Source organism: Telopea speciosissima, chromosome 9 (assembly GCF_018873765.1).
Source record: "Telopea speciosissima isolate NSW1024214 ecotype Mountain lineage chromosome 9, Tspe_v1, whole genome shotgun sequence".
Taxonomy (NCBI): domain Eukaryota; kingdom Viridiplantae; phylum Streptophyta; class Magnoliopsida; order Proteales; family Proteaceae; genus Telopea; species Telopea speciosissima.
This window is the reverse complement of record NC_057924.1, coordinates 19,339,596-19,362,820: the sequence shown is the minus strand read 5'-3', so window position 1 is coordinate 19,362,820 and position 23,225 is coordinate 19,339,596. Positions and strand designations below refer to the sequence as shown.

Below are 23,225 nucleotides of genomic sequence, written 5' to 3'. Positions count from 1 at the left end.
CTCATTTATTAATGAAATGCTTCTGCTTCAATTCTCAATGGTTCTAAACATTCAAAGTCACAAACATTCAAATCTGTGTGTTTTTTCTTTATAATTATGAAGTAATCAAAAAAAAAAAAAGGGTAATTTACACATATCCCTTGAGGTTTACTGAAAGGATATTTTCAATCCCCAGGTTTGGAAAATTCTGCGTACCCTCCTGACGTTTGCAAATGGTAACAAATAGGTCCATTCCGTCAGTTCATGACTAACACTGTTAAAAAATAGACTTGAACTGACGGAATTGCCTTTACACAAAAATTTTAAAAAAAAAACAAAAAAAACACCTGCAACTCATCTTCCCCAATCGATTTTGGGGAAGATGATTTGCAGGTTTTGCTGTGTTGATGCACTGATTCAAGGAAAAAACCATTAAAATTGGGAGCATCCAAAACTAAATAAATGAATTGAATCTCTTCACCCCTTCATTACCTCTTCTCCTTCTTCTTCTAAAACCTAATCGAATTGCTGCTCCACCATCGCCACCTACTATTTAAGCAGTCGTTCTATCCTGGATTCAAGATCATCGTCTGAAATATCTTTCTCCCTCTTCACCAAAAATAAAAAATGTCATTCTCCATTCCAGAGGATCAGATCCCTTGGGAGAAGATATTTTCCCTTCACAAAAAGTGGGTCCTTAACGGTTTGTCTGTATCCTTCGATACAAACCGTAAGTCCCATTCCATTCGGAAGCAGAGATCTGAGCCAAGAACTGTAAAGTCGAGATCTTTTAACGGGCAAAAAGGGCAGCATCACTGGAGATCTGACACTGTAAATTTTTACTAGCTAAGTGGTTTTTCAATATTTGCAGGAATCTCGAATTTCATAAAAAGGATAAGTCTTCCTTGGTTTTTTGGGCTCTCTTCTGTTCTCTTTCTCCCACAAATTGAAAGGAAAAGGGACAAAAAATGCAATCTTTGCTTTGGATTTTCCAAATTCTGAAATCTCTATGATCGCTTCGATTGACCTTCTTAAATCCTCTGCTTAGAAAACCTTATAGCTAATGGCGACCGTTTCTTCTTTATCTTCCGCCAGGTGCTGCTTCCTGTCAAATTAACCCCTTGATTTTTTAGGTTGCTGAACCTCGAGTTTGTTGGCTGGTTCCAATAGAGATGGCTTTTAGTACTTGAATCCAGAATTTCTGCTCGAGTGAACCTCATAGCATGGAGTTCTTCTCTTCGAGGTTTGGAGCTACCGCCTGGTCTTTCATCGAGGAAGAAGAAGAAAGGTTCTTCTATTTCTTAATCTCTAATTTCTGGAAAGGTTCTTCTATTTCTTAATCTGACATTGGCCTACTTCTATCTGTTTTGATTTTTGTGTCAAGCATGGCAATCTTGAAGTTGTTAAATTCTCTCTTTTTTCATGACTTCACTTCATTCCTGATGAGATTCCTCTTAGGAAGATGAGTTGCAGGTGGAGTGGATTTGAAAATTTTCCCTAATTTCAGTAAGGGTTGAAAGGGTTTTGAAACCTACAACTCATCTTCCCCAAAGTCGTTTGGGGAAGATGAGCTGCAGGTGTTTTTTTTTTTAAAAAAAAATTGTGTAAGAGCAATTCCGTCAGTTCAAGTCTATTTTTTAACAGTGTTAGTCATGAACTGACGGAATGGACCTATCTGTTACCATTTGCAAACGTCAGGGGGTTGAAAATATCCTTTCGTTAAACCTCAGGGGGGTATGTGTAAATTACCCAAAAAAAAAAGTGCAATAGTTCCTTAATGGTTCTAGACTTTCAAAGTCTCAAACAAATTTTTTTTTTTTGGGTAAAATGAAGCTTTATTGATAAACATGTGATGAGCCAATAACTTCATTAGAAAATAACCTATGAAGTCAAGGAGTGCAAATAGGTAAATTTGTAATACACATGATTGGTAGATAGAGCCCTCCTTGTCAGGGTGTCCGCTAACCGACTCCTTGGAATACATCAAAAAAAAAATTGAAGCAAAATAAAGACAAAGAAGCTTTGCATCCTTGAGAACAACTGCTGACTCCAAAGAGGGGGATAATTGATTAGCCCCTTGAAGAAACATAATAGGTTTTCTATTATCGGATTCCGCTTGAAGATGAAGGATCCCCAATGATAGTGCCTTGGATAAAGCTGTGTGAATTGCTAGAGCTTCCCCTTGAAGAGTTGAATTGAATTGAATTGATGATTGACAGATAAAGCATGGACCTATAGTTTAGATGTAAGTGTTTCGTTGACATAAAATTCTTCGTTTTTTCTTATCGAACCGGTATGACAGCCTAAGATAGGGTAAATTAGATGTTGGATAACTATTGTCACTTTTTCAACTCACTCAAAGAATGGTAAAAGGAAAAAAGAAACACAATCAAATACATATCAAGTTATCACAACTAACCCGGTAGTTCTTTTGGGCTCACTACCAAACCCATTCTGTTATGTGGTAGATCAATCCCTTTACACAAGTTCTCACAAGTTGTTCTTTGATTGAGTTTCTCAACAACTTAATTCAAAAAACCTCTAATGTAGGCAAATATACAAATAAAAATACAATGTTAACCTCTCAAAAGGTTGGATTTACAAATCAAAGCTTACTTGATTTTCACTAAAAATTTGGCCTTTTGATACTAGAGTTCGTGCAAATAAATGGCTTAGGTCGTGTTGCGGCAAGATTTGACCCGAACTCTCCTGTGGCCGAGCTGACCTACACAGAAGAACATAAGAGGCTAAAGAGTGCCGACCTGAGCCGGCGGAATAGCTCCGATGCCTAAGTCAGACCTCTTGCAACAGATAATCTCAAGTAGAGAAAATGAGAAATCAAGTCTCCTCTTACCTGGGCTTGGAGTTGCTATTTATAGAGTTTGGATGATAGATCGGTGTAGGCCTTTCATCGGTGCTAGACCGTTGTTTTGGTCTCCCATTTGTATAGGTGGAGGTCTTCTGGTGCGGACACCTGTCATAGAGAGTCATATGAAAGGCATGACCTTGGGTCATGCAAGATGCATGATGTGGGTGAAGTGATTCTGTCCTTAGCTTGATTGTCGGGTCGGGTCGATCTGGCGTCGGGTCGGCCTAGAATCTGATAGTTGTAATGAGCTAGATGGATGATCTGAAGGTCGGCTCAGGTCAGATCGGGTCGGCCCGGCATTTGACTGGTATGATGACTTGGATGGATAATTAGATGGTCGACTTAGGTCAGATCGGGTAGGCCCAACATTTGACAGGTATGATGAGCTGGATGGATGATCAGCTCAGATCGGCCTCAAATCTGATGTTTTCCACATGTCATCCTTTCACTGGTCGATAGTAATTTGGTTCATCAGGTCGTTAATTAGTTGGCAAAGGCAATTAAGTGCCCAATTTATAGCCAACTTCTAACGGCTAGAAAATGACTGTTGGAGATCTTGTGGTCGACCTTGAGCTTTTAGTGTTATCAACCTTGGCAACATTTGTTGCTCTAACACCCCAGGATGTGAAAAACCACATTACCTCATGGATTTTTATTGGCCAAAGGGTTTTATCGTTTTGTTAGCCTTAGATCTTCAAGCACCTATTCCTCATCCAAAATCATCGAGATTTGAGCTCTCACATTCTTGAGAGAATTAAGGAACCTTCTAGGTATTATATAAATAGACCCTTTCTCCGTGTTTTGAAACAATTCTAGAATAAGTTTGGAAATCTCTGGAGGTGCACAGTAAATCAGGCTACAACACGAGTTTGAGGTTTTGAGAAGCTAAACCAGCCTTCCACCTGAGGTGCGGGCACACTCCAAAAATTTAACATGTAATAAAGCCTTAGGAGAGTGACGAAAATTTAGCATCAACTCGACCACGAATAGAAGGGACAATGGGCGTAGAAGAACCAAAAGATTTAGGAAGTGTTTGGTTATGTAAATCGGAAGAATTAGATTCCGTAGAATCATGATCTTGATATTTGAAAACTGTTTGGTGCAATTGGAACATGATTCTATGAAATCAGGGTAATTTCACATTTTAACGTAACGTTGATTCGTTGAGGAATTCACCTCATGAATTCCAAAATGAATCTATCAGTTGAGGTACCTCATATAAATTCACGATTTTTGGGTGATTCTAACCCTAATTCCATTTTCACGAATCTTCTGAAGCTCTCGAACGAAAAAACCAGGAAGGAGAGGAGAAGGGGCGTCGAAGCTAACAATCTGTGCTCTCTCTCTCTCTCTCTCTCTCTCTCTCGCTCTGTCCCTTTCTGCAGTAAGTTGTTCCAGGATCGAGAAGTGCATATTCTTATTTCTCAAGTCCCCTCCCCCCCCCCCCCGCTCCCCTCCCTTTTTTTGGTAGCTTGTGGTTTTCAAAAACTTCATGCAGCTTAAGTTGCAATTGCCTTACTCTTACATCATGTAGTAAATATGAAATTAAATTTCAAACTTGTATCTTGTGATCTTTGGTAGGATAGTCTTACATCTTGTAGTTAATATGAAATTGAACTATAAAGTTGTATTTTGTTATCTTTGGCTGGAGCTTAATTGAATATCTTAAAGAGGACTGTTCCATACCTTTGCCCTACTGATATTGTCTAGTCTGTGTTAAATTTGATGTAGAAATGTACTGTAATTGTTGTGAAACTAGATTTTGGAGGAAAAAAGAACTGCTTTGGTTCTTTGGATATTGTAATAAACTAATATAGTTCATTTTGTTAAATATAATTGTGAAAAGAAATTTCAGCATGAGGTTCCAAAGCCTGAGTTGTTGCCTGCTTTTTGTGTATAATAGATAGTATTAGTACATCCCAGCAATCTAGAAGACAACTTCCAATGTAATTAATATAACTTTTGGTGATTGTACATCATAATAGTGTTTATTTCTTATTCTCTTCTATTTTTATAAACCCTATTCAACCCTACCATTTCCTTGTAGTCAAAAGCTTGACTTCAACAAAGGAAGCAATTAAAACAATGTGTGGGCTTTCTGATGTGTTCGGTTTTCTTTTTTAGACTTAATTTTACTTGGCCATGAGTAATTGACACCACTAGGAGATGGAGATGTGTCTCTTTTCTGATTTACTAATCAGGATGGGGTGCCCAACTATATGGCATTAAGATACATTTCAGGTATGCCAAGTTTTAACCACAAAATTACTTGAATTAATAATTTGGCCAATATCCTTTTCACATGATCAACTAGACATTCTTTTATGTAGATTTAGGATGAATCCAACTGACAGACTCAGGGTAACCAAACAATTATTTAGATAGATTCATGATAAATCCAACTAACAGACTCAGGGTAACCAAACGGTTTTTCATATAGATTCAGGATGAATCCACCTGACAGACTCAAGGTAGCCAAACAGTTTTTCAAGAAGAATCAAGACACAGAATCAGGGTAACCAAACAGTTATTCAGGAAGATTCATGTTAAAGAATCAGGGTAACCAAAAGGTTAAATTTCAAAGTTACGAATTCACAGAAACTGATTTCATGGAATCTGATCCAAGATCAAAATCTAATTCTTTAGGTTTACACAACCAAACACTTCCTTAGGCAGCTGAACATCGCTTTCCTGATTATACACATCATTAAAAATAGATTTCATAGTATCACACCAATTGTTACCACTAGGGGAGTCTAGAGAGGAGGTCTCAACGTCAACCTCATTTGGATCAAAGGCCACATCCTTCGCCAGCTCAGATAGAGGAGATTGAGCAATCCGAATGTTTGAAAATCCGCTCATCGTCACTACCACATCATTTGGATAAAAAACCACGTCCTTTGCCAGCTCAGATAGAGGAGATTGAGCAATTTGAGTGTTTGAAAATCCGCTCCCCATCACTACCACCTCAGCTTCCACATCGTCCACTTTAAGGATAATATGAATCTCGTCTCTAGTGATATCAGAGGAGACAACTAAAAGGGGGGTAACTATACCTCCCAAGATCCATTTGCTCAACATGTGATATGTTAGAAGCCTAAGATGGAGGAAGGTCAAAGACTTTTTGCTGTAAATGGGGGCAAAGAGAGGACTGCAAAAACATCTAGGGCACTGTCCTCAATGATAGAATCCTATAGAGCAACAGAATTTGGAGCCACACGAGGAAGGCTCGTAGAGCCAAGGAGGTCACATCAAAGGAGATATCATTAGATTGGCAATCTGCTAAGAGCGAGACCGCAGTGTTACTAGTTAAGGAAAGGAAGGTAAAGAGATTGCATTGGGATCCATACTCTATCAGATCACTTGATAGAGCTTAAACCTTGTTCTTCCCACAGATGAAAAGGTAGCCCCAAGAGTGATCCAAAATCGATAGAGATGATAAGTGGATCTTCTGTAGTTCTAAATTCTTTTCCCATTGACACAAAATGATTTGTCTTCTAGCAACAAGCCAAGGTCCCTCCTCTAAAACTTTGAGCTTATCTCACTCTTCTGAAAATTTGAAAATAAACATGCCATTTTTTAGAACGAAAGCATCCACAAGCCCCTTTGGCTTCTACAATCTGATCAGAACCTCATTTACAAAGTGGAAAGGAGGCCCTTTCCCTATAAAAAGTTCCGTAATGGAGTTTTTCCATTTGTTAATCTCTAGATCCAACTCTGCATTGAAAATTTTGGCTACTTTAGTTTCTCTAGTTCGCGTAGGAGGGATAAAATGTAGGAATAGCCAATCGAATTCCTGTCCCTGCCCATTCCCTAACAAAGAGCTCCATGAAATCCCATCTCTTTAAGAGCTAGGACCAAAAGAAGAAAGAGGTGTTAAGAAAATAGCGCCCAGAATAACAATTTGCAGAAGAAAAATGAGAAACAGAGAAAGCACACAACGCACAACACTAGAGATTTACGTGGTTCACCCCCAAGATGGGAAGCTACGTCCACGACCAAGCAATAGAACAAATTTCACTATCTTTTGGAAATGTTACAAAATCTCTCTTACAGCTCTCCCAAAGATAAGAACCTTATATAGAGAAGCCCTAACTCAAGAAAGTACAGAAATGCCCCCAGACCCAAAAATGTCAAACCGGACAGGGTCGGACCAAAACATAACATATATCCCAAAATACATTGTTTCAAAGATCTCGTCGAGCCCAACACAACTCACCGCCCATGGCTTTGATGTACACCATTTTTTGACAATTCAAGGTCGTTTCGAGGCTGAAATGGCCCTCCGAAGATCCCAACTGCACTTTCTGGATCGAAATCAGGCTTCACCAATAACAAGAGGCACATTCATTAAAGGAGGGTCGGGAACACCATTCAACGTTTTCACTATCAAGTTCCACCTGCATAGGATCTACTTCTGATGTCCCTTTTCAATACATGGCTCCCCTCCATAGAGTCAATTAACCTTCCCAGAAGAAGAGGATACACCATCAGTTTGCATGCACCTAACCAGATTTTTATCCCTCACAAGGGGAGGGAAACAAGCAACATCTGTAATATCCGCTACAGGAAAAGGCTAAGACCCCCTGCTTCAACATCTTGGAGAAATCCACACTAGCTTGGAATTTGAGGCTAACCCACCGAAGTAGAATCCAGCTCCAAATGTTTGTCACCTTTTAGACTAATGGCTCTTTTTTTTCCTTCTTTTTACTTCTCATAGTCAAGCTCTTAAAAAGTGCATCCTCCATAACTTTTTAGAAGGGGAAGATGGATTGCAGTATGGATGAAATGATGAAAAAGGGTTGCATGAGGAATTTAGTAATGAAGGAAGGAGACAAAAGGGTTGTGGGCGGGATATAGGGAGGGAGGAAGGAAGGGAGCCAAGGGAAACTCAAGAACCCATCAATCAATAATGCCAATGTTTTGTTTTTCCACTTAAAAAAGAAGGCTTTAAAAGAATTTAAAAAAAAAAAATAGATTTTGGGTTCACCAAGATTGTTGAATTCTATGGTTACTATCAGTTATCAAATGATAAGAAGGGTCAAAAGAAAAATGAGTTTGAAAGTAGAGAAATCCTTACAACCTGTAGTTTAATTTCCTTTGGATAACTACAGATCTTCAACAGTCACCAAGTGACTCTTCTTGTATACAATGCACAAGGTAACAACATTTTGAAAGTGAGAGAAATAAAATAACCTCTAGAAAGGTATAATAGCAAGTGAAAGCATAAAGAATCTCTCAAAACCTTTAAAGTTAAGGAGAAAGTGTTGGTGAAAAATCCAACACCTACACACAGGGGTACAACGCCCTGGTGGAGGTAGCGCGGGCGTGCCAAAGCCTTTGATGCAGGCCCAAACGGAACTGGAAACAGCCTGTCCGGGCTTTCAACCAGAACGAAACGGTCTGTTCTACCTTCTGATCGGGACGAAACGGCCTGTTCTAAATGACGAAACAACCTGTTCTAACTTCCAGCCAGGCCGAAATGACCTGTTCTGACTGGCTAAACGGGCCTATTCTGAGAGGCCGAAAATGGCCCGTTCTGACTTCTAACCAGGACGAGAAGGGGATCCTTCCGTGCCTGAGTAGCTCTAAGGTCTTTTGGGTAAAAGCAAATCGCAATGGACAAAGCAAAGGAAGAAGATTGAAGATCAAATTGCTTGTTTGCAGTCAATATCCGATTGGAGTCATTACAACTTATGAAATCTGACATTGAAGAGATTTACAACCTGATGTTTACAGTACAACTACTTTAACGGCCTATTCTAAGATGAAACGGCCCATTTACAGTAGAACTACTCTACGACCAAATCGCATAATCTCACAGAAATGGATTTGATGAAGCTTTACAACTCTGCCAGCCATGGATTGATGGAGTTTGCAACTTGATGTTAATGGTCGCCTTTTGAAACACTGGCCAAAAGACAAGATTGTTGGAGTTGTTCTCCAAGCATCTCCCAAAAAAGATCTTGATGAAGCTTCCACAACTCTGCCAGCCACGGACTAATGAAGTTCGCAACTCAATGATGATGGTTGTCTTCTGAAACACGGGCCAAAAGACATGGGTGCTGGAGTTATTCTCCAAGCAAGACCTACATGAATGCCCCTTGAAACACAAGCCAATGAGGCATTGGTGGCTGGAACCCAACTCCAGCAAAAATTACAGAGCAGGATGAAAGATTACATCCTGAAAGATAAAAAGAAAAGGATAAAGTAAAGATAAAAACTAGAGTGTTTTTGTTGATCCGTTGGGTGATGTCCTTTCTTTTTGCTTGGCTTTGTCTTATATAGAAGATATTCACTTGGTAACTCCCAAAACCACCACTTCCACTTGCTTCCTTGTATTAGGGCCACTTTCACTCCAAAATGCTAATCTCCTGTGCCATGTGGCCATCTGGGGTTTGTAACCTCCCAACATCTATAGTCATGGCGGATCCCACCTTTCCACTTGGTTAAATCAAATTTAAAATGGGATCTCTTTGATGGCAGCGTGCGATGCACGACCTTATGGCACGTATAACCGAATCCCAATTTGTGATTGGGTGCAAATAATGCCCCTCACAATCCTGTTTGAACGAGGCCACACGAGTTCGAATGGGATTGTCGACATGTTTTTATAGTCTCCAGTTCGGCCTTTGCGAATTCTTCCATGCTTGGAACAGATTGTTCCAAATCCATTCCAACTGAACCTGCATCTGTAGCTCTGTAGGCATAGCTTAAGCATTTTCAGCTGTGCTTGAAACCAACTTATGGATTTCGCCAAAATAAAACCAGTCTGGTTGGGAAAATAAATGGCTCTTTTATTGGCGAGGATCTCTGTAAAGGGAATTGCTAACCCTGGTTTGCCTGATTCAGGAATGGGTTCCTTCATCGGCACATCGTCACTAAGTCGCAGGATTTGCCCCTCGAACACATCCAACAAAAGGGGTAATCTCCTCAAGAAATCATGTGCCTGCCAGCACCAAGCCACTGGAACGGAAAATAAATCATGCGGCTACCACCTTCCAACGATCGCTAAGGACTCTTCTTCGCCGAACAAATCGGCATCTAGTTATGAGAGTATACGAGATGGAAGTGGAATTTAGCAGGTGGGATAATGGGGAGATGAGAGAGAAATGAAGGAAGACATGTGTCTCATACTCTCTTTCTAATGATGGAAGGAATAGAGAGAGAGTCTGATTTATCTTTAATTACCCACGTCTCATACTCCACTGAGCCAAGTAAATTGGCCTCTTGCTACCTCCTTTTTTTTGTTTAGAAGGAAAAGCCGTGAGATGTGGCATGTAGAGGGAATTAGAGGTAATTTAGGGAAAGGTGGTGGAAAGCATGTGGGAGAAGAGAGAGAGAGAGATAATGGGGGGATGAGAGAGAAAAGAGAAATTTTAGAAGAGATAAATGGAAATCGTGGAAAGCATGTGAGAGGGGAGAGAGAGAGATAATGGGGAGATGAGAGAGAATCTGATGGAGGACACGTGTCCCTTACTCTCTTTCTAATGATGGAAGGAAGAGAGAAAACCAAATTTATCTTCAACTACCCATGTCTCGTACTCCACTGAGCCGAGTAAATCGGCCTCTTGCTCTGAGTATACCTCAGATTTCCCATTTTTCTCTTCTTTTTTTTTTTTTTTTTTTGTAACAGCCGACTCTCTTGCAAAAAAAAGTGGCTATGCAGCAGATTTCCGCTGTCGCCTCTTTTTTTTTTTTTTTTGCAAACTGAATACCGAGTCGATCGATATGACGCACACTTTACACCGCTAGAAATAGAAATGAAGGACCATGACTCCGTGGCTTGGTGCCATGAAACGGTGAAGATCCTCTGGCTCTTGATTTCACATCCAATGGAAACTTCGGTCCGACTTTATTTTGACTCTCTGATGGCATCATTGGCGAAACAAAATTTTAAAAAGAGAAATCAATGCTGCTTACATCAGGAATGTGAGAATCAACTTCGATTTAGGAAGGTAGGTGAAGCACGACAGATCACCCGATGCCAGTGGATTATCTCGGCCTTAATCGCAGGCATGATGGATTATCACAGCATCAACAGAAAGACTTGCCCCTTGCTTGGTGATGTACCTTCCTCCTCGAACCACCCAAATTCTGTTGGACGTAAACCGTGCCCCTTGCCGATGGGCTACGGCCTCTCAGTGTTCATTGATAGCGAGAATTGCCCCTAGTTGAGCACATTCTCACTGCCTGATTTGGGAAAGGATTCCCTTTATCGGCATTTCTTCTTCCTTGAACCATCACGATTTTGCTTTCTGGAGTCCCATCGGGCGTGCCAAAATGTGTTGGTGAAAAATCCAACACCTACACAAAGGGGCACAACGCACGTGGTGAAGGTAGTGCGGGCGTGCCAGAGCCTTTAACGCAGGCCCAAACGAAACTGGAAACGGCATGTTCCAACTTTCGACCAAGATGAAACAGTCTGTTCTAAATGACTAAACGGCCTGTTCTAAGATGAAAAAGCCTGCTCAGCCAGGATGAAACGACTTGTTCTAACTTCCAGCCAGGCCGAAATGGCCTGTTCTAACTGACGAAACGGTATGTTCTAAGTGGCCTGTTCTGACTTCTAACTAGGACGAAAAAGCGATCTTTTCGTGCCTGAGTAGCTTTAAGGTCTTCTGAGTGAAAGGAAATTGGGATGGACGAAGCAAAGGAAGGAGATTGAAAATCAAAGTTGCTTACTTGCAGTCTGTATCCGATTGGAGTCAGTACAACTTGCAAAATCTAACATTGATGAGGTTTACAACTTGGTATTTACACTACAACTATCCTACGACCAAATCGCATACCCCAAAAACGGATTTGATGAAGCTTCCACAACTCTACCAGCCATGGATTGATAGAGCTTGCAACTTGATGTTAATGGTCGTCTTCTGAAACACAGGCCAAAAGACAAGATTGCTGGAGTTATTCTCCAAGCATCTCCTAAAAACGGATCTGATGAAGCCTCTGCAATTCTGTCAACCACGGACTGATGAAGTTTGCAACTTGATGATGATGGTTGCCTTCTGAAACAGGGGCCAAAAGGCAAGTTTGCTGGAGTTATTCTCCAAGCAAGACCTACTTGAATGCCCCTTGAAACACGAGCCAATGAGACACGGTGGCTAGAAGCCAATGAGACATCGGTGGCTAGAAGCCAATGAGACATCGGTGGCTGGAAGCCAATTCCAGCAAAAATTACAAGGAAAGATGAAAGACTACATCTTGAAAGATAAAACAAAAAAAAAGAAATAAAGATAATAGAGTGTTGTGTTGTTGATTGGGTGTCCTTTCTTTAATGGAGACTTCTGCCTTTTATAAATGGATCCCATAAAGGCTCCCATTGGTAGTTGCCATAACCACCGCACTCATGTATCTACAATCCCCTTGTTCTAGTGCTACGTGTCCCTGATTTTGCACATGACCCCTTCGTGAAGTAATTCCCAGTATTGCATCTCCTACTTTTCAGATTGCTTCCTAATAGGGTGGGCCCCTTTCCAATAACCAACTACTATGCACTTTTATCTCAACCGCCCTTCTCACGTTTCAGCCACGTTTCTTGGCCTACTCTTGGCTGAAAGTGGGAACCAACAATTACATAAGCATGTTTTTAAATGGTTTGACAATTATGATTGTTAGATGTTTAGAATATGGTCAAAATTGGTCATGTTTCAGTTTCAGCCTCAAATTTAATTATTTATCCTCTCTTCTAATGGCATACTTTCACATTTATGTTCATGCAGCCGTTGCCAATTGGTGAGCCTCTTGGTAGTCTTATGTTTTTCCATGTTTTGTTTTGTCGGGTGGTCAGCTCTGATCGAGTTAAAACTTGCAATGTGTACAAGGGACCTTGTGTTTTACTTGTTCATAAAATTTCAACTTCACCTGATATGTCATGTGGCAGATTTAGGTGCCCATCCACCATTTTCTGTGGATTGCTTTCCACCAAAACTACTATTGTGTGCACAATGGCAGAGTGACAGTTTTCCCCAACTCTATTCTACTGTCAAACATTTTATATACCAGAACAAGCATAGCCTAAATATAAGAACGATGAAGCAAAATGGCATCTTTTGTAATTTTAGTTACCCCTCAATTCATTTTAAGTTGGAATTATACCAATGAAGTGCTTGTTTGGTCCTATATGACATGTGCTAATCCATGTATTGTCATGTGGTAAATAGTGAAGCGTTATACTTCACTAGGGATAGTGACAGAGAACAAAATCATATGATAATATAAGAATTCATGGACATATATGAAAGTAGAGAAAGTTTTCTTTCACCCATAGAGGACGGTTCCCCCACCATCCTAGGGTTCACAAACCCCTATTAGGATTTTAGTATATTCCCAAAATACCTTCCTGATACCCTCACCTGTCCTCTCCGGCCCCCACCCATTCACTGTGGGTGGAGAAAAATTATGTCCTATGAAGATTAACACATGAAAAATCCAAATTATTCCCTTGATATACAACAATTTGAATTGCCAAATCCTCCCTCCACATAGCAGAAATAGGTGGTCCACTTATAAACCTCTCCAAGAGGGCTGATCTAGGAAAACTTTAGAATTTTCTTATAACCATAATTGCTTTTGAGTGATCCCAAAAAAACAAAAAATTGGTAAATACTTTTGCCTTTATGGCATCGTTTTATACAGCACACAAAATAAGGTTCATTTGTAATCTATGATTTTCAATTTATTTTAATTAAAGCCAAAATATACGTCAACTAGGCTGCAGAATTTGTTTTGTCAATTCTCAATCCTAATATCGTAAATAACCAGGTAACCTTGCTCAGGTTGAAGGTAACATCAACTCTTATCATTTAAAATGACACGGGAAGATGATTTTCTGTGGAACTAAAGGCAAGAAATACAACCCATGTATCTGGTTTACACATTTTTTACGAAGAAATTGGTTGCTTATGCACATATAATAGCACAAAACTATACACTAGAACCAACCAATTTCTTCGTAGAAATGTGTAAACCAGATACATGGGTTGTATTTCTTGCCTTTAGTCCCACAGAAAATCATCTTCCCCTGTTACTTTTATTGGGACAGAATTGTAAGTGCATGTGATGATTCCATTAACAATGTAGCAGTTACTGTACAAAAGCTGAAGGACTTTCTCTGTGAGTCCAATAACAGATGGTGTCTCCAGAACGTCTGAAATTCATCTTCAGTCAACTTCAAGCACTACCTTACCAAGAATGAGCTTCTTGTCTTTTGCCTCATGAGCCTCTCTCACTTCGGTGATTGGGAACGTCTTGTCCACTGGTATCTTTAGCTTCCCGGCTTCTAATAACTTCCGGATCTCATGTAGTCCTTCAGAGTCAGCCCTCATATATGTCCACCAATACTCTGCAGCATCAAAACAACTATAAGGTATTAATGGATGAATATAGGCATACAACTTAAAACCACAATGAGGTAGTGGGATATTCAATGAGGACCAGCATAAATCTTGATTTTCCTCTCCAACTTTCTAGTCCATATTGCAGTCCATATTGCCTCAATTGAAGGAGCTCCAACCATGACCCTCCAAGAAGACCTGGCTTAAATTCAGCCTAGTTGATGAATCAAAAACTCTAAAGAATGCAAGGAAGTCCATCGCAAGTTTTAATGGGTGAATGGGTGGTCAGGCTAGCAAGAAATTCATGCTGCACCACATTATCAATAATGCAGCTCCAACCAGTGATCAGAGACCTAACCCAAGTTGCCAAGTAAAACTGGACATAATCACTATAACAGATGCTTGACACCCCCCCCAAACACCCTGGTCAGTTGCCCTTTCTAAAAGATACCCATTGATCCACTTGGTCAAACTGGGTTTTGAATGTAGTGAGAGATTCTGTGCACCGGCCAAACTGGTGACCTGGTATTCCAGTCACCAGGGACAGTTATGTTGCAACAATAGTTAATACATGAAATTTTACATTTTGCAGATTCCATGGTGCAAGACCTAGTGCCAATGCATTGTGGTTCAAGGATAAGGTGAAAGCACATGTCACATCCACACAGTAGCATGATATCAGCCATATGAAAGAATAACATGAGCAATCCAGATCTTTAATCTAATAGGACAGCCTCTGGATAAGCCATGATTTAGTGCCCCTTACCATCACATTAAGTTTCTAAATGGATAGAGTATCATATTCGACATGCATCCAAGTCTGACACCCATGGATTCCTGATTCACCACTCTAGGTACTATTTTCTCTTTGGCCTTGTTTGCTTGACATGATCACTACTGTATATGACTCATCTTTTCCTATAGAAAGTTTCTAGGAGGCAAATGATTTCTACATTTATCCATGCCTACTCTAGGTAGATGGAATCTAGACTTTACAAGATAATCCTACATCCTTCCTTTGGGAACCTTCTAGATCCTCCTCTCTAAACATCTCCACATCATGTCACTCAATAAACCTTCTTATACTCGTTTCCTAATCTCCTTCTATAAAAATCTTGCAAACCACAAAATAAACCTAGAGCAATTCCTTCTAGCACATCATCAGATAATTAAACCCTATAAATGTCTTATGTTGGCCTGTCCAACTAGTACAAACCCCCTTAGAACCTCACTCTGTTACCAATGTCAATTTTGGCATAAATTCTGTCTTTACCATACTCTTTCTGATCCCCTTTACACAGAGAACCCAAGAATAGACAGCTAATGATCAACTTCCAATAAAAGCAAAGGAAAAGAAGCATATTTTAGTGCTAATATCAGTTGCTGATGAGTTTGTGCAGAACAAAGGTGAGTTTCTAGTTCTGAGACCTCTCCTAATTACCTAAAACTTTAAACCTGACCATCAAAAGAGTAGCCACTAGCCAGCATTCCCCCTCAAGCCACTTACAACAGTAGGATTTACTATTGTCTTTTAAATTTTTTTCCTGCTAGACCATGCAAGCACATCAACTTCATCATCCCTAAGCAAAGGTCCTCAGATTTTCAGGCTCTTTATCAGCATAAATCATCCTGAGTAGCCATTAGCCAGCATTCCCCATCAAGCCACTTACAACAGTAGGATTTACTAGTTTCAAATTTTTTTTCCCTGCTAGACCATGCAAGCCCATCAACTTCATCATCCCTAAACAAAGGTCCTCAGATTTTCAGGCTCTTTATCAGCATAAATCATCCTGAATCAGGCTTAATAACCCCATGAGCCAGTGAAAAGTTTAAGAGGCGAGAAAGACAACTAGATAGCTTGAAAACTTACGTTTCTAAATTCCAAAAATAAGAGAATCCCTTCATAATTTCAAAGACATGAAGTGCACTATAAATTGAGTTGCCTCTCTTCACTCTTATTATGCCAGCAAGGCAAGTCACATCTAGCTAACAAACAATTTCATATTGAACTAGAAATACGACTCTTCACAAGAAAAATCTGGCTTAATCAACTCTTTTTCTATATCTTAGTTCCTTACCTATTCCATGGGAGATACGATACAGAATTTGTTTCTTCAACAAAATGGTAGTAGCTAGAGGAATCCCCAAAACTAATCCATAACTATCAGCCATGGATGCTGCCTCTCCCTACAACAGAAACAAATAAAATTTTAAACATTCAGAAACAGCGATCAGATAATTCATCTGAAAAGAATCTAATAGACCTCTGTCCCCTACCTGCAGTGTCATGTAGTGCCCACCTCGCTTCAGAAAATTGATGCCTACTCTTTCAGTTACTGGTTTACCAATAGTGTCTAAAACAGCATCGAATTGTCCTTTAATTGCCACTTCAAAATCCTGCAAATCAGCCAAGACATCAGTTATTGCACTCCTACACCCCCCCCCCCCCAAAAAAAAGTTAGGAGAAATGATAATTTCAAGCCAATAGCATAACAAGGGTTAATATCAAGAGGGAGGTAAAAGAAAAATAAATCTAATCCACAGCTCACTATTTCTTTACCTCTGCTGTATAATCAACAGCCTGCTCAGCACCAGCTGCCAGAACTCGCTCTAAACTTTGACTTCCACATGTAATTGACACATGGCACCCTGAAGCTACAGCAAGCTGAGTTGCAGCTAAGCCTACTGCTCCTCCACCCAGTACCAACAGCCTTTGTCTATGGAGATGAGATTGTGGAAATAATAATTAAGGGATGCACATATTGTTCAAAGTTAAAAAGCTCCTTAGACATTAAGAGAAATCTCAATTAGAACATCCTCCATATGAAATAACTAATTGCAAAAGATGAGAATAAAGGAAAAGCATGATTGAGTGTAGCTAATGAACTAATCTAATATCTTGTGATTTATTTTTGGGGGGTAATAGATCTTGTAATTTCAGTAGCTTATTTTATTAAAACGTCAACATGAAAACAGGTTCAAAGAGCACCATCTCATTAGTCTGCTATCTTAATGCTCTTCCAGGAAGATAACAGATAGTCTATAATTAGGAAATTTGAACAAGGACATGACAAACAAACTGCATAGTGGTATCTACATTACTGAGGACCTCTCAGTAGTATCTGGGTTAAAAGTACAAAACAGGATTAAAAATTCAGCCATTTTATTTTCCCTTCTAATGACGGAAAGAAAATGTTTTCTCAGTGATCAATAAATGCAGGGATTTTGGTTTACAGCAACCTCTCTACAGTCTACCAATTAACCACGTTACTGAGGACCTCTCAGTAGTATCTGGGTTAAAAGTACAAAACAGGATTAAAAATTCAGCCATTTTATTTTCCCTTCTAATGACGGAAAGAAAATGTTTTCTCAGTGATCGATAAATGCAGGGATTTTGGTTTACAGCAACCTCTCTACAGTCTACCAATTAACCCCACTGTTTTTATCCACTTATCCCTACTTCAACCCTTTACTTCCTCAAGTCATCAACTTAGTAAGTTTAACAAAACCAGAAAAAGTGCCTAGCTTCAATAATATTGCTTGGACATACCATAATTGTCACGGCATCCGACCCAAAGCATTGGAGGCCTGGACATCAAGGCGTCGACAACTATGGGACATACTATTCAGTGTGGGTCTCCTTAATAACAATATAGAGTCATAGATAAGCAATACTTCATTCAGAAGAAGGGAAGAAATAAAGAATCAGCCTGATAAGAAGACACTGGTAGAGTAAGAGAAGAAATATATGAAGAAATTACTGAAGAAGAAAAATCACCAGCCTGAGGGGAGTCTATGAACCTTGACCAGTAGAAATCTGTGGGCAGAACTTGATCGCCTGCTTGATAAAATTTGACATGAAGGATTTTGACGTAATATTAGGCATGGATTGGCTATCCGCCTACGGGGCAAATGTCATGTGCGCGTAGAAGATAATTCTATTTAAGATGAAAGATGGGGTAAGATTCGCCTACCAATGAGTGGACGAAGAAACCCAAGAAGATAACCTTGTCCGCTCTCCAAGCATGGAAATTACTGGATGCAGGATGCCAGGGGTAATTGGCCACGGTAATGGACACCGAGGCGAAGATCAGACCATTGGAGGAACCAGATATTGTTAGGGTGTTCCACGATGTGTTAGACAAATACGTCATCGTCTTCATAGATGACATTCTAGTCTACTCCAAGAATGAGAAGGAGCACAATCTCCAAAACCGGACTATCTTGTTGTAAAGGTACTGTGGAGTAGTCACCCCAATTAAGGAGCGTTCAATTGACGAGAAGATGAAAGGCGGTCGAAGTATCCTCACCTACTCAAATCCCTAGACACGTCAAATTTCGAGGATGAAATTCTTATAAGGTCGGGGGAATGTTACACCCGTGCCTAAAAATACATGTTAATTTGAATTTTTGGTTGAAGGTCCGGAACCCGAAGTCAAAGCAGTGTACATTATGGTGCATTGATCCCGTGGTTGAATTTAGTGAGGTAGCCCTGTTGGTGAGGACCTACATACCGTCAAGAAGGCACACACCAACTCCTTATAATTGTACAGTTCACCACCAAATGTACAGCCTAAGGTAGGTACTATCTCTTGATTTCTCATGCCCTACCCGAGTACATGATACATTAGGCCTATGAAACATGTAGGGAAGGTTAATACGCAAAGGCATTAACAATTGGGGTGATTCGGCACTATTTCAGCTAGGAGAAAGAAGAGAATTGATTACCCAAGTGCTAAGCATAGGTAAGAGTTTTTATACCTACTCTAGCTCTCCTTCTACCCCTTTACCTAGACCTTGTATCATGCACAATTCTGTTTTGGCAAAATTAAACTATCCTTGGTCATGCATGTTAAATCCCAACTCAAGAATCAAATTCTGGTCCATCAACCGAACTTCATTTGCCTTGATTCCAATTGTTTTAGAAACCAGACTCATAGAGCTGCATTTTGTAGAAGGAATCATTGTCCAATTATATCTCTAAGTGAGCTGAAACTTCTCTTCAAGTTGCTGTCAAGAATCGAATCCTTTTGTTTTGGCAGATTGACCAAGTTGCCAAAAGAAAATAATTAAATAAACTAAGAAATAGCACAAGTGTGTGCTATAATTTATAAAAGTAGCACGTCAGATTCTTACTTATCATAGATTGGCTTCATATTTAGTACTAGAAATAGACTAAATCTTAGCAGTAGTTCTACTGGTGTTAGCAATGGCCAACAAGAAGTCCAGAATTCAGTTGAGGTCCCAAAGAGGTTAATATTTCTAAGGTCTGGTGACGTAACACAACTCACAAAAGATCACAATAATTTCAGCTAGAAAAAATAATGAGATATTATGCCCAAATTGCAAATTTATTAAATGATTTCTTATCACCTGTAGAACTGCAATTGCAACCACTCAATAGGGTTAAGGCATGTTTTGCTACCAAATTTGCATAAATATGGCCATGCTTTTAAGAAATCATCAAAAGACCCCCAAAAGGTGATATGTTACTCAGAACACATTTGGGCATATAAATTGTTTGAGCCCACCAAAGAATTCCATTAATCCATCTGCCATGCACACTTAAACATACCCGCTAGCAATCCTTGCTGTACTTTTTATAGCACGCCAGGCAGTCAGTGCAGCAAAAGGAATTGCGCTTGCCTCCTGCAAAATCAGATAAATGTTTTGGCCACTGTAAGTCTGCCAACGAATAATAAGTTTTTCCATTCATTAGGTTGTCATCAAGATCAGCATATGGGAGTGTGACTTAAAAAGAAAAGCTAAACATCTCAAAACAGCATCCAGTGGTATGCAGAAAAGAAAAGTTAAACAACAGAAAACAGCATGAAGAGGAATCCAATTGAAAAAGAATTTCGCTGATATAAAAAATAATCATGGAACTTAGGGAGTATATCTAGCCATGCAAATGACAAGAACTAAATAGGGCCATGGCATTTAAAAGGAATTAACCTCAAAAGGTTAAACTTATTAGGAATGGAATAAGTAAATGCAAAAAACAATTCCAACGTTGTATAAGAAAATTAATTAAATAAACTCAACAGAAACAACTTACCACGTGTGTAACAGAAGGCGGTTTTGTTGTGAGTTCCTCTTCTGAAAGAATGGCATAGTCAGCATAAGTACCTCTCACAGCAGTTGGATGCAGAGCACCAAAGACTTCTTGACCAACACGTAGGGATTGCACTGAACCTCCAACTGCTGCCACTTCACCACTAATATCTCGACCCAATATTAGTGGAAGAAGTGGTTCAAATAATGAACGTCCATATCCAGATCGCATCTGAAAATTTAAATTGAAAAAAAAAAAAAAAAAAAAAAAAAAAAAAAGAGGGATCAAAGAGGATCACAAGATACAGAGGAAGGCAGAAGGTGTGTTTGGATAAGTTTCTGGAAGCAATTCTTTAGCTTCAAAAGGCATAATTAGGAAGCCAAAAAGTTGCCTCCTGCTTCCAAAATCATATCCAAGTTTTGTGGCATAAAAATAGTTATATGTTTTGATTTTTACTTTTGCTTATTTTTTTTATTAATCTTATCATGGGTGGCAGTTGATAATTTGAAATTTTAACCTTAAAGTTTTGTTTTAAGGGTTGCACTATAGTCTAATCAATTAGTGTTAGTTTGTGTCAGTTTGGACAATTGACTCTAGTTATATTCAAAGAGATTTTCATTGTTGTCCAAGTTCCAAACCTGGTCTGATATTTGAATCAGTAACTTTCCTAGAAAGGTCAAGTACTCAAGTCCCTTAGCAAACCACACAGAGTTACTTTCAAAAAGGGAGAAAAAAAAGCCTTGTTCATCATCACCAAAGGATGTAGAACTTGAACCCCATTCTCTCAGAAAGAACAGAGGAAAGCTCAAATAACCAAATAGTGCTTCTTAAGATTATTTCCCACCAGGTTCTTTAATAATTTGTTGGTCTGTCATCATTCTAATTCCTACAGTCCTGGGGACACTCCAGAAGAGTGCAAGGAGAATTAGAGCATTAAATTCTGATGCCCCTATCTCAGGGTAGTATGAATTCCATCAACTTCCCTCAGAGGTGCAGGGAAGTGATAGGTTACTACAGGTTTCTTAATTGGATACTCAATCCTTCGCCATTTTAGTCTCCAATTCCCATTAAGCATTCTTCCAAGAAAATGAGTGAATCAAGAGCAACCCTAACCCCAATACTATCTTCCAAAGTCGAGTGTAAACTTTACCAACTCCCCTTCCAGATATGAAGCAAAGTATCTATAATATATATTCCGGAACAACAAACAATACAAGTCAAATCTCTGATTCAACGAATTAGAAAGAATACTCATCTTTGTGAGTCTGAAAGACCAAGAAGACATTTTCGTATTCAAAAAAAAAAAAGAGAGCCTAATTTCTTGAAGAAAATCATATAGAGTAATTCAGTTCTCCTCCAACTGCTCTTCCTCGCAAGGTGCTTCTTCTTCCCATATCGCAAATATTTATCAGATATCGTGGGCCTCTATTTTAAATCTCACTTATCAAGTCGGAGGAATCGAATTTGAATAACCTGTCCCCAGACCGTCATATCAATTTTTATCCAAATTCTTGCTTTGTTCCGCATAAATTTCCAAAGAATAAAACAATGAACTTAAATCTACACTAAATAGATTCAAGTTTACGCTCTTGAAATGCAAGAACCAAGCTTGTAGAATTTCCTCCAGAACTTTAAACACTCATTCACGAACTCCAAAATAAGACTGAAAGAACAGAGGAAGAAACCAAACTAGTCAAAGAAACAGACATGAAAGACTTACGCGTGTATCAAGAGGATTGATCGAGACAGCACGAGCACGAACGAGTACATCTTTAGGCTTCAGATCGGGAACTTCTACATTGGGACGAACTTCAAGAATTTCCGGTCCGCCGAATCGCGGCACAACAACAGCTCTGCAATTGGTGACGATACACCTAACATACCCTAGAGAACGATGCATTTCAGCATAAAGAACTGATCTTGCAGAGCCAGAGAGTCTCCAAAGTGGCATTGTCCACGATTTCGAACTAACAAAAGCTTGATTGTAGAGTAATCTATACCAAAACGTCTTTGGACCAAAAAGAGAAAAGTGATGAAGAAAATGAGCAGACAAAGAACGAAGAAATGGTCCAACGAAGAAACGTAAGCTTAATTAAGCCTTAAGAACGTGTATGGTTTCCATCCACGGGGCTTTGTCGACAGTAAAAAATAGTAGCTGAGCACTGCGGCTGCTTGGGATTTTCAATTTAGGCTTTTGGGTTTTGGTTTCGGTCATGGTTTTAGAGTACGGTATCGGATCGGATATCGGTCATCTTCAAAACCAATATAATATCGATACAGTATCAGCATGGATCGGCCGTATCAGGCAAGTTTACCCTTGGGTTTCCTTTAAAATGGGTGTTCTTTACTATCTTACCCCTTGTTCGAACTGTTCCACCAATAGATATCGACCAGGTATTGGTGTCGGTCACCTTCAAAACCATATAGTGTCAGCCGTATCAGGCAATCCAATACCGATACCTCAAACCATGGTTTCGGTTCATTTCTCCCACTAAGGCTGATACAGTGGGGTTGGGCATCGCTGGAGTCTGGTGTGTCTCGAATTTGGCTCTTCTCTAGTTAAGGGTGTCAATCAGTTTGGTTTTGGTTTTTTTATTTGATTTTGGTTCGGTTCAATATACAACATGTAGAAACCAAAATGAATCGAAATCGAATAAAAGCATGTGTTTTTAAAGCATAATCGAACCTACACGGTTCGGTTTCATATTCATTTTGACCTCAATTCGTATTCAATTTAGGCTCTATTTTAGGTGTTTGGACAAACTTTGTACATCTTTACAACAAACCAATAAACTTTTTTCACCTTTTTTTTTTTTTTGTAAGGACTTTTTTCAAACGTTAAAATAGAATAAAATTTATCATACACGTTGATTAAAACATTAAAATAAGAATATGATTTATTTGATTTCCTTATTCTATTTGAAAATAGGTAATTCGGTTCGGTTTGACGGTTTCAATCATGAAATCGAAAGCAAACCGATGA

At 39.3% G+C, this 23,225-nt stretch overlaps 1 protein-coding gene and 1 long non-coding RNA gene across 2 annotated transcripts; both read right to left on the bottom strand.

The window, feature by feature from the left end:
• Positions 1 to 13,787: 13,787 nt before the first annotated feature.
• On the bottom strand, positions 13,788 to 22,305 carry LOC122640857 (reticulon-4-interacting protein 1, mitochondrial). The gene is made up of 7 exons (XM_043834119.1): positions 21,963 to 22,305; positions 20,246 to 20,473; positions 19,763 to 19,836; positions 16,748 to 16,904; positions 16,465 to 16,584; positions 16,266 to 16,374; positions 13,788 to 14,195 (listed from the first exon to the last, which is right to left on the bottom strand). Exons 1-7 carry the CDS (start codon positions 22,191 to 22,193, stop codon positions 14,014 to 14,016), a joined length of 1,101 nt encoding a protein of 366 aa, XP_043690054.1. The 5' UTR covers positions 22,194 to 22,305; the 3' UTR covers positions 13,788 to 14,013.
• On the bottom strand, positions 17,210 to 17,783 carry LOC122640858. Its single transcript, XR_006329767.1, has 2 exons — positions 17,597 to 17,783; positions 17,210 to 17,427 (listed from the first exon to the last, which is right to left on the bottom strand). It is a non-coding gene; the product is annotated as an uncharacterized LOC122640858 (long non-coding RNA).
• Positions 22,306 to 23,225: the final 920 nt, after the last annotated feature.

What these genes read in the sequence shown, in the direction of transcription:
- LOC122640857 (XM_043834119.1), bottom strand. Translation starts at nt 22,193, where the DNA reads ATGCCACTTTGGAGACTCTCTGGCTCTGCAAGATCAGTTCTTTATGCT. An exon ending in CGCCTTCTGTTACACACGTG is followed by an intron (nt 19,837 to 20,245) that starts GTAAGTTGTTTC and finishes CTGATTTTGCAG; the next exon opens with GAGGCAAGCGCAATTCCTTT. An exon ending in GGCACTACATGACACTGCAG is followed by an intron (nt 16,375 to 16,464) that starts GTAGGGGACAGA and finishes TTTCTGTTGTAG; the next exon opens with GGAGAGGCAGCATCCATGGC.